Source organism: Paroedura picta, chromosome 2, assembly GCF_049243985.1.
Source record: "Paroedura picta isolate Pp20150507F chromosome 2, Ppicta_v3.0, whole genome shotgun sequence".
NCBI classification, from domain to species: Eukaryota; Metazoa; Chordata; class Lepidosauria; order Squamata; family Gekkonidae; genus Paroedura; species Paroedura picta.
The window spans coordinates 106,486,916-106,499,015 of NC_135370.1; the positions used below are offsets into that span (position 1 = coordinate 106,486,916).

The 12,100-nt window shown below is 41.7% G+C and overlaps 1 protein-coding gene across 4 annotated transcripts in view; it reads right to left on the minus strand.

Annotated features, from left to right (window-relative positions):
- The window catches only part of ANO3 (anoctamin 3), a 312,581-nt gene that overhangs the window by 218,168 nt on the left and 82,313 nt on the right, over positions 1-12,100 (minus strand). Inside the window, exon 1 of one of the 4 annotated variants that reach the window (XM_077321997.1) lies at positions 5,718-5,840. The exons of 2 other annotated variants lie outside the window; for them this stretch is intronic. Coding sequence is in view for 1 of the 2 variants with exons in the window: in XM_077321994.1 (XP_077178109.1) it covers positions 5,714-5,771 (58 nt within the window). In the remaining variant the exon portion in view is untranslated. Of the gene's footprint in view, positions 1-5,713; positions 5,841-12,100 lie in introns of those variants that run through there. One more of the 4 variants, XM_077321994.1, reaches the window with a different exon arrangement.

Genomic DNA, 12,100 nt, shown 5'->3' on the forward strand with positions numbered 1-12,100 from the left:
AACAATCCTCACCAAATATAAGGAAATCCCAAGGCCATATATTAATAAGATTAAGTTTCCAAATTAACAATGTTTATTTCTTATATTCATAAAGGTAAAGGTAAAGGTATCCCCTGTGCAAGCACCGAGTCATGTCTGACCCTTGGGGTGACGCCCTCCAGCGTTTTCATGGCAGACTCAATGCAGGGTGGTTTGCCAGTGCCTTCCCCAGTCATGACCGTTTACCCCCCAGCAAGCTGGGTACTCATTTTACAGACCTCGGAAGGATGGAAGGCTGAGTCAACCTTGAGCCGGCTGCTGGGATTGAACTCCCAGCCTCATGGCCAAAGCTTTCAGACGGCTGCCTTACCACTCTGCGCCACAAGAGGCTCATTTTATATTCATAAATCATTTTAACAAAGTATGGCAATTAAAACAGGATCCCAGGTATAGTATTCACCCATTTTCTCAAAACGTCTTCAGTGATTGCTCCTGAATGTGTTCTGTAATATAATTATCACTAGATTTAAAGCCCGTTGTGCTTGTAAATACAACGGGCGCTAGAAAGGGTTGATGGGACAGTGTTTTGTGTGTGGGCTTGTGTGAGGTACAGTGTAGGGTTTATGGCAGAATGGGTGGGAGAGGGTCAGATAAGTATAGAGGAAGTAGAGGGGAATGTGGAGTAGTGGTTGGTGATGGAGGGAGGAAATAGTTTGTTGTGTAGAAAAGGTAGTGAATGGATGTATGGTCCAGAGGATGGGTGGGAGGGGGTAAAGTGTCCGGAGTTAGGTGGACTTATTTGAAGGTGGTATGATGATGTGGGGTTTTTTTGTATTGTTTTTCTTTGCAGTGGCATTGTCCAGTCATGCTGGAGGGAGTGGTTTGGGTGGGGGTCCTAGAAGAGCAGGGTTGGAGGGTGATACCAGAAAAGTTCTTTGGAGCCATGAGAGTGTAATAAGAAATAAAGAGAAATGGGTTGAAGTGTGGTTTTTAAGCCAAAGTTCTTTATAGAGACTCATAGGATGTGGGCTGTAGCTGCGGAGTGCCATGGAAGAGTGTCGTGTAAAGAATGGGTAGTGGGTGAGCTGCTTTTGTGGCATGAATTTGTTGTGTGCAGAATGGTATGCTGTTGTTGTTGAGGATTGGGTGTTAGTGAGGGGAGGTGGGATGGCCAGGGGAGAGTTGAAGAGAGCTTAGAAGTGCATGTTGTTGATGTGCCTGGTGGTGTGCTGTTTGTGGTAGGAGTTCTTGGAAGACAACATTTGTAGTAAAGATTTTTGCACTGAAGGTGGGATCTGGTGTGAAGCAGCAGGACAAAGTTAGATTCCAGGCGCACCTGTAGCCCCCCCCCCCCAGAAACCCGAAGTCATCTGTATTGTAAAAGGACACATAAAAAAGGTAAAGGTATCCCCCGTGCAAGCACCGGGTCATGTCTGACCCTTGAGGTGACGCCATCCAGCGTTTTCATGGCAGACTCAATAAGGGGTGGTTTGCCAGTGCCTTCCCCAGTCATTACCGTTTTACCCCCCAGCAAGCTGGGTACTCATTTTACCGACCTCGGAAGGATGGAAGGCTGAGTCAACCTTGAGCCGGCTGCTGGGATTGAACTCCCAGCCTCATGGGCAAAGCTTTCAGACAGCTGCCTTACCACTCTGCACCACAAGAGGCTCTTATAAAAGGACACATAGGGAGACTTAGACTGACAAGTGGGATTGATCGTCGTGAGGCTGTCATTGAGCTCCTCAGAAGTAGTATAAAGGAAGCATCCCAACTCCTTGGAAGTAGTTGGTGACAGGTAGAAGGATGGAAATTAAAATGCATAGGACTGATGAAAGAGGGAGTTTGCTGTAGAACTGAAGGTGGAATCTGGGAGGGGGACATGATGGCAAAGTGGGGATTTTATCCGGAATATATGCAACCCATGCAGGTGTGATAGACCAGGACAAATTTAGAGTCCAGTGGCACCGTTAAGATCCCCGCACAAAGAATAATATTCTGAAAGGATACATAGGGATATTTAGATGGCCAAGTGGGTCTGTAACCCATGTTGGTCTGAAGCAGCACAACAAATCTAGAGTCACCTTAATGCCACCTTCCCCCCTCCAAACAAAGAAGCATCTGTATTGTTGAAGGAAACATAGATATACTCAGAGATCAAAGTGGATTTCATCCTGTTGAGGGTGTCATCGAGCCGGCCAGATGAAAAAGAAAGCAAGCAGATCCAGAAATCAAGCAGTTCCTGCATGTATGTGACTGGAACAAATTTCAGTGGCACTGGGAAGAACTCTCGACAAAGACAAAGGCAACTGTATAATAAAAGTAAACAGGGATATTTGGACTTCAAAGTGATTGTAATCTTGTGGAGGGTCTGACAGAGCTGGCCAGGTGGAGAAGGCATGAAGTCTCCTGTGGATAATTTGGTGAGAGTTAGAAAGATGGAAATCAGATTTCCTGGGACTGATGAAGGAGGGTGTGTGTGTGAGCACCGAAGGTAGGATCAGGGTGGAGAACTTGATGACAGAGTGGGGAATTTAGCCAGGATGTCTGTGAGCCATGTCGGTCTCAAGAAGCAGAAGAGGGTGGGGAGAAGACTGCACCGCCCCCCCCCCACCCTCCGCAAGTCCCGAAAGGCCTTCTCTCTCCCCCGGGAGAGGCCTGGCTGCAGCCAGGCCTCTCCCGGGGGAAAGAGAAGGCCGGCGCCGCCCCCCCCCCCCAACTCACATGGCTATGGCTTCTCCCGGCCGCTGAAGCAGCCCAGAGAAGCAGGAGGAGGAGCAGGCCGGCTGGAGGACTGTCATAGAATCATAGAATCATAGAATCATAGAATCATAGAGTTGGAAGGGGCCATACAGGCCATCTAGTCCAACCCCCTGCTCAACGCAGGATTAGCCCTAAGCATCCTAAAGCATCCAAGAAAAGTGTGTATCCAACCTTTGCTTGAAGACTGCCAGTGAGGGGGAGCTCACCACCTCCTTAGGCAGCCTATTCCACTGCTGAACTACTCTGACTGAGAAAAACTTTTTCCTGATATCTAGCCTATATCGTTGTACTTGAAGTTTAAACCCATTACTGCGTGTCCTTTCCTCTGCAGCCAGCAGAAACAGCATCCTGCCCTCCTCCAAGTGACAACCTTTCAAATACTTAAAGATCATGTCCCCTCTCAACCTCCTTTTCTCCAGGCTGAACATTCCCAAGTCCCTCAACCTATCTTCATAGGGCTTGGTCCCTTGGCCCCAGATCATCTTCGTCGCTCTCCTCTATACCCTTTCAATTTTATCTACGTCCTTCTTGAAGTGAGGCCTCCAGAACTGCACACAGTACTCCAGGTGTGGTCTGACCAGTGCCGTATACAATGGGACTATGACATCTTGTGATTTTGATGTGATGGCTCTGTTGATACAGCCCAAAATGGCATTTGCCTTTTTTACCGCTGCATCACACTGCCTGCTCATGTTTAGTTTACAATCCACAAGTACCCCAAGGTCTCGTTCACACACAGTGCTACCTAGAAGCGTATCCCCCATCCAGTAGGCATGCTTTTCATTTTTCTGACCCAGATGCAGAACTTTACACTTATCTTTATTAAATTGCATCTTGTTCTCATTTGCCCATTTTTCCATTGTGTTCAGATCTCGTTGAACTCTGTCTCTATCTTCCGGAGTATTTGCCAGTCCTCCCAATTTGGTGTCATCTGCAAACTTGATGAGTAGTCCCTCCACCCCCTCATCTAGATCATTAATAATCACCTCTCTCCAGTCTGATGAAACACCATTGACAACAACTCTTTGAGTGCGGTTCTCTAACCAATTCCCTATCCACCTAATGATCTGAAAATCCAGATTGCAGTCCTTCAACTTATCCATCAGAACATCATGGGGAACCTTGTCAAAAGCTTTACTAAAATCCAAGTAAATGACATCAATTTCCCCGATCCAGCAAACCTGTTACTTGGTCAAAAAAGGAAACTAGGTTGGTCTGGCAGGACCTGTTGGAGACAAATCCATGCTGACTTCCTTGGATCACCAAATTGTCCTCCAGATGTTTGCAGATCGCTCCCTTTAATATCTGCTCCATTATCTTCCCCACAACAGAGGTCAGACTCACTGGTCTGTAGTTTCCCGGGTCATCCTTCCTCCCTTTTTTGAAGATCGGAATAACATTTGCTCTTTTCCAGTCCTCCGGGACATCTCCAGTCCTTAAAGAGGTTCCGAAGATGATGGACAAGGGCTGTGCAAGTTCTCTGGAAAGTTCTTTGAGTACTCTCGGGTGCATTTCATCTGGACCAGGGGATTTGAACTCATCCAGTGCAGCTAAATGCCTCTCGACCACCTCTCTATCCATGTTAACCTGCCACCCAGACACTATCCTTTGGCTACAGCCATCTCTAGATGTGCCTAAACACTTTGACCTGTGGGAAAAAACAGATGTAAAATAGGCACTAAGCCTTTCTGCTTTCTCTGCATCTTTCGTTAGAGTTTGTCCATCCGCACCCAACAGCAGGCCTATTGCCTCCTTTACTTTACGTTTGCTCCTCACGTAACTGAAAAATCTTTTCTTGTTACAATGGGCTTCCCTGGCCAATCTTAGCTCACTCTCAGCTTTGGCCTTTCTGATGATTGATCTACAGTGCCTAGTAACCTGTAGGTACTCTTCTTTAGAGCTCTGTCCTTCCCTCCATTTCCTGAACATTTTCCTTTTCTTTCTTAGTTCCTCTTGAAGTTCTCTGTTCATCCAAATAGGCTTTTTAGAGCACCTGCAGTGTTTTCGTATTTCTGGAATAGTCATTGATTGAGCATGCAATAGCTCTTGTTTGAGTAGCGCCCACCCTTCACATGCTCCCTTCCCTTCCAGCATTCTCGTCCATGGTATGACACTCATCATGTCTCTGAGTTTATTAAAGTTTGCCCTACGAAAATCCAACATCCGCGTCTGGCTACAAGCTTCCTTGGCTCCCCATCTCAAAAGGAATTCTATGAGGACATGGTCACTTCCCCCTAGGGTCCCCACCTCCTTCACCTCATCCACCAACTCTTGCCTGTTGGTCAGTATTAAGTCCAGTATGGCTGAACCTCTTGTGGGTTCATCTGCCATTTGATAAATGAAATTGTCAGCCAGGCAGGTCAGAAACTTGCATGACTGAGGACGGCGCGGTCTGGCTGACTGGACTGAGTCCCGGCCAGCCGAAGTAGCCAATTTGGAGGCGCGCTTTGCGCGCCTCCCCATTGGCTGCTGGCCCTGGATGGACACTTGGAGGGGCCAATCAGCGAAGCGGCTCCTGATTGGCCCCTCCAAGTTTTTATCCCGGACAGGGCCCGCCCTAACTCCTCCCCAACAGCCCTTACTCTTTTATTTAGTCCCTGGTGCCCGCGGCGCCACGGGCGGTTTACAGATAACAAATTAAACCCATTTCTTATACATTATTACTAAAGTATCTTAAGGTAAACATTGTTCACGCAGCCTATTTAAATAAATATATTAAAAACAACCGCATCCCACGTGGTCTCCGTATACAGAAATACCCCATGCTGTTCACAGACAATGAGAGCTTTAAAGAAAGGTGGGCTGCAATTTTGACCCAGTGTTCATTTGATTTAATGTTGTTGATAATGGATCAATCATTTAATGAAATTATCAAGATAGACTTGGAAATAGCTCATTTAAGGGGGCTTTAGAGGCATCCATACCAGTGGACAAATTTCAGAAAAAAATTACCAGAAATAGAATCAGAACTTACCTACATACACAAGGAGACAACAGGGAAGTTTCACATCTGAAACATTAATGGGCCTCATGAATTCTGAGGCCAAAGTTGCTTTCTTCTCACATCTGAGCAATTCGTTGGTTCCTGTCAAAGCTGTACGTAAAGTTGCTGCTTTTAAAAAGAAATATTAGAGCACTTCAAAATGTCTAACCCCTAGAGTGTAGAAAGCAAAATTACTTCACACAAGAGGAATGTTTCCTCCCAGCTTTGGTGGAAATCCACATGCAAACCTGAAAGAACTTGTGAAATAGCTGACACTTTTTTGTTTTTGTTTTTGCCAGTTTGCTTGTAATAGAAAACTCTATTTTTACCCTCAGGCAGCCACAAGCAAAAGACTGAAACTGTGACTGTAGGAAAAACTTAATATAAGAAGACAAACATGTACCTATAAAAGAAGGCTTAACTCTTCTTGTTCCACAATTTATAAAAAACAATACTGAGACATAATAACGCTCAAATATGAAGCTAATACAAATAACCTTTAAGCCTGCCCCCTTACTATGAGAGTTTTTTAAATGCAGAATGAAGACATAAGTTTACTCTGGACAGATACTGGATGCTTTAGGCTGATCTTGCATTGAGTTGGGGGTTTGGACTAGATGGCCTGTATGACCCATTCCAACTCTATGGTGAAGTATTTTGCTGATGCTTTAAAATGCTTTATGAAATTCCAATATGAATAATTAGCTTTTATTAGCAGCAGCTATCACTTCCAACACCTTATGTTTTTTGGATAGCATAATCCAAGAGCTGGGATATATTACACAACCCATTTTTAACCATGTGCCTCCCCTTTCTATCTAGATAAGAAAGGAATGGGTATGGGAATGGGAACATATTATTTCTTTGAATGCTCTTGATGTGAGATGAGGCTGTTGTTACTGGTTTTAAACAAATTGTTTTTAAAGTGCTTTTACCTTATCAAATATATCTTGTAAATTTGTTACTTATATTGTTATTTTGTAATGGCCTATCACCATATACAAATAAATTATACTACTACTGCTTTACTACTACTGCTTATATAGTATTTTATTTGATTTTCTAATTAATTACAGATCAGAGATAGAAAAGAAAGGAACAATAAGTCTTGCTACTGTTGTTGCATGAAAAAAGAATTCTGCACTGTCTTTGAATACGTCTGTTGGATGAATACTCAATAGCATATTTTCTGGTTTACAGGTAAATTTACATTTAAACATAATTTGCAATTTGTTTTGCATTTTTATTCAGAATTTTTTTTACTAATTTGCAGTTCTACCACATTTGAAAAAAAGAGCCAACTGTTTCATTACGTTTCCAACATCTGCTATCAGTATACTTAGACATTTTACAAATCACTTTAGGAGTCAGGTACCATCTGTTTTGTTTCAAACAACTCCAATAGCGCTCAATGAGAAAATTCTAGCAACCTGGCAAAAGCATATTGATAAATTTATTTGGAATAATAAAAAACCTTGAATTGTTTTTAAAGTATTGAAAGATGAAAAAAAAGGGGAGGCCTGGGAATCCCCAACATTAAACTTAATTATTATGCAGCAGTTTCAATGTGGATTATAGATTAGATAAAAGAATCCGGGTGAAAGGCTGATTAAATTTGAACAGGGAAACTTGGTGTCATGGCTCCAGAAACTAAAAAAGACCATGACCAAAAAAGTGATTGATGGCAAATTTGGAGAAATAGTTTTATTAAGATCTGGGCAAAATATAGAAACAGAATAAGTCCCAGTCCTTCCCCACTGAAGATAATCATCCAAAGGAGACTAAAAGATGTACTTGTGGAACTTCTCCATACTCAAGACTTAACTGATGAACAAAGAAAAATGAGAAGTTGACAACAACTGCAACAAGAGTGAAAATGGGCATCAATGATAAAAGAAGAATAAAAAGACCCTAAGCAAAGGGTAAGAAAACAGACTGAATTTTAAAATATGATAATGTAAGACAATCCACATCTTTTGGGAAGAATTTATAAACTCTTATTAACTTATGAAACTGAAACAGAACAAGGTAACAAGTGTATGATAAAGTGGTTGCAGAACCTTCCATCAATTAAGATGGAAGACTGGGAACATCTCTGGTGTAAACCAGTCAAATTAACAAAAAGTTAGGCTATACAAGAAAATTGGTATAAAATGTTTAATAGATGATTTGAAACTTCTTGAACCTTTTCTGTGCAAAGTAGCACATGGAAAATGATGTGAATGGAAGTGGTAACAAGATGACATCTATGAATAATTAAGGCTACGACTAAACAAGAAACAATTTTCTTTGCTCTACATTAACAATCATAGCCCTGACCTGGATTGCCCCAGCTAGATATCAGAAGCTAAGAATAAAATAGATATACATGCATTCAGAGTTGAGGTAGAAGGACTTGGTATTCATTAGACACAGAAAAATTAAACATTGAGAATCTGGTAATGTAATTAATATATCTTGTGAAATTAACAGCAGATTTTCATAAGTACAATTTGATTTCAGTATGCTATTTTTAATTATCTTCTGAAATTTCAAAAAAAGAAATATTGTACCAATAAGCAACTAGAGAAATAGATTTAAATTCTATACAATTACTTCTTCATACTCCATTATATTTATGTTAATTGAGTCACTAGAAATGTGCATAGAATTGGGGGGGGGGGAGAGATCTGTTCTTGTTCATCATCTTTTTCTTCTTCTTCGGATCTTTAATATTGGCAGAAAGTGTAGAGGAACTAAAGAGCCTATTGATACGGGTGAAGGAGGAGAGTGCAAAAGTTGGCTTGAAACTCAACATCAAGAAAACAAAGATCATGGCATCCGGCCCTCTCAATTCCTGGCAAATAGATGGGGAAGAAATGGAAATAGTGACAGATTTTATTTTCTTGGGCTCCAAGATCACTGCAGATGGGGACTGCAAAAAGAAATTAAAAGACGCTTGTTCCTGGGAAGGAAAGCTATGGCAAATCTAGACAACATCCTATAAAGCAAAGGAATCACCCTGCCAACAAAAGTGCGTTTAGTCAAGGCTATGGTCTTCCCATTTGCAATGTATGGCTGTGAAAGTTGGACCATAAGGAAGGTCGAGCGTCAAAGAATTGAGGCTTTTAAACTCTGGTGCTGGAGAAGACTCTTGCAAGTCCCTTGGACTGCAAGGCGAACAAACTGGTCAATCCTAGAAGAGATCGGCCCTGCCTGCTCCTTAGAAGGCCAGATCCTGAAGATGAAGCTCAGATATTTTGGCCACCTCATGAGAAGGAAGGACTCCCTTGGAGAAGAGCCTAATGCTGGGAGCGATCAAGGGCAAAAGAAGAAGGGAACCACAGAGAATGAAGTGGCTGGATGGAGTCACTGAAGCAGCTGGTGCAAGTTTAAATGGACTCCAGGGAATGGTAGAAGACAGGAGGATCATTGTCCATGGGGTCGCAATGGGTCGGACATGACTTCACACCTAACAACAACAGTCTCAACTTTTGGGGCCACAATATTCAGATGATTTTTCATTTGTTTCAATGGAAGACACATTCCTGCCTGGAATTGATGCCCTCAGCTAAGATGAAGTTCTTGGGGATTGTGCCTCCCTTTTTAAACTTTGGGGAGGCCTAAAAACTCTCCACCTGCAGAATAAGCAGAGAGAACACAATAGAATTTTACAGAAATTCTAAGCGATATGAAGTGAGCCAGCAATGTGACTGGAAAATGTGTACAGGTATGCCGGTGAGGGACGGTGCTGTGCTGAATGAACAGATGATGATGATGATGAGGATAATGATGATGCAATTTATTACCTGCCACTCCTGAACCAGATCCTGGCAGGTTACAATAGTCCTTCATAAAAAGCCTAATAAAACCCCATTAAAGCCAGACATCACATAGGCTAAGTGTTCTATAGAATCAGAGTCCAGTAGCACCTTTAAGACCAACAAAGATTTATTCAGGGTGTGAGCTTTTGAGTGTCTCACGAAGAGAGCTTGCACTCGAAAGCTCACGCCCAGAATAAATCTTTGTTGGTCTTAAAGGTGCTACTGGACTCTGATTTTATTGTGCTACTTCAGACCAACATGGCTACCCATTTGAAGCTAAGTCTTCTAGTTTTTCATTGTCCCTGTCAGGCCTGTATTTTATATCACTCTCCCATTGCTACCCATCATCTACCCCTCACTTTCTCCATGAAACATTTTTTAAAATGTTAGTAGTAGAAGAGCTAGTTTTTATACCCTGCTTTTCACTACCAAAAGGAGTCTCAAAGCATAGGAAGCCTTCCCTTCCTCTCTGCACAACAGATACCCTGTGAGGTGGGTGAGGTTGAGAGAGCTCTGACAGGACTGCTCTGTAAGAACAACACTATCAGGACCATGACAAGCCCACGGTCACCCAGTTGGATGCACATGGATGAGTGGAGAATCAAGCCCAGGTCACCAGATTAGAAGCTGCCACTCTTAACCACTATACCAAGCTCGATACAAAGCAGAGTCCAACTACAGATGGTAGAAAACACAAAAAATGATGCAAGCTGTTTAGACTGTTTCAGTTCAATAGCATGGAAATTTTATCCAGATTAGTTTACCCTTTTTAGTGTAATGAACAGGGAATACTAGGCTCAGGTTTTGATTAGTTACTTTCTGAATGCACAGCTCCACTCTTACATGAAAACAATGGACAGTCTCTGTATATAGGCAAGGATTTCTTCCTATGAAGGCCATTTTCCAGCTTTTCCTCTTCCACAGTAGCCCTAAATGTCACCCCAATCCACTTCCTGATGGTGGTGGGGGGGCACAAGATCCCCAGGAACTGGATTGGAAGGCATATTGCATTACTGTGGGAAGGCAGAGGCAAGAAAATAATATATGAATCCAAGCCAAAAAGTAGCATTGAAGGAGGATGTCCATCTCCATTCAAATCTAAATGTTAGTTTAGTCACTTCTGTAAAGATCAAATGAACATGCAATATAGTCAATACTTATCCTGATACACACTGGATGCACCCTATACTCTTGGCATGAAGCTGATTCTGGAAGCTATCAAAGATGACTGACAGATAAATAAGTATAATCCAAAATGACCAATTTGTGTTTCTTTGTTCTCAATGTAAAAAAAAGAAATTGAACAAGGCATACAGATAAGAGACAGAGCATTATTTTCTATAGGAAAAACACTAACAATATTTGATTTCTAATTCAGGTAACACTAATTTTCCAGATGGAGCAATTCCAATTCCAAGAACTCATTAAAAGATTTAGAGAGGGGGAACAATCTCTCAAATGCAATAGTCAACACTTTTTAATACATCAATAAAATTGGCAAATAGAATATATTGCCTATTATAATAGCAATTTTTGTGAAAAAAGACAAGTCATGTAATGTGATGTGAAGTTGTTATACGAAATGAGAACACTCACAAATTCTATGAATATGCGGGTTTACATGTTATCACTGACAGCTATAGAAAACTGACAAGGAAAAGTCTGAGGGTTGTGAAAGAAGTCTCATTGTTCAAATTTCCCTGTCAACAGTCAAACAAAATTATTATTGCCAGTGTAGCACAAAACAATATATATTCAAGCACAAAATGAATGTATATAATTAAAGCGTATCATTTCCAGAGTTTGCCAGATACGGCTTCACATGGCCAAAATTGCTAAACCATAATAATGAGAACCAAATGCATTCAGCGTGAAGGGGAAACAAGCACATGGTTCTTGTTATGGATCACAGTAATTTTGGGCACATCAGGTGACTTTTTGAAAATTGCCGGAGCATGTAGTGAGCACATACTTCTCATGAATAATATAGTGCAGTTTAAGAGCCTCAAGCACTCACTCGATACATCTAAATAGAAAACTCCTTGGGAGCCCATATGAAAGAATAGGCATTTTTGTTTTGTTTTGTTTGTTCCATTTATAAGGTATTTGTCTGGCCCCATTCTCTGTCTAAATTTTCATTTCTCAGTACTGTATATTTTACTGTATATTTTTATGGGACTGCATTTGTAAATAAAATGCCATTGCTACATGTAATATGTTCCAGACCCAGAGAGTATGTGAAGCTGCAGACAGAAACACTCTATATGCAGCTCTGTGCCATGAATATTTGTAGTATCTGTTCAGAAATTTAGTTGCAGTGGAAACAATACTTACTATGAAGATTTAGAGACCCTATGCAGACATTTCCGAAATGGTTAAAATTAATTTGTTGGTGGGAAATTGGTAATTACACTGCTGCTTCAAATTTCTTTGTGTTGGTTGGATCTTGTGTGCAGGGTCTTGGAAGACAGGACTTGTATGCGCGTGATCTGTGTACAAAGTCCAAGAAACTTATTCCTCTGCTAACAGGATCCCAGTTACTTACTGTATACTTTGACTGTACTATACCAACAGG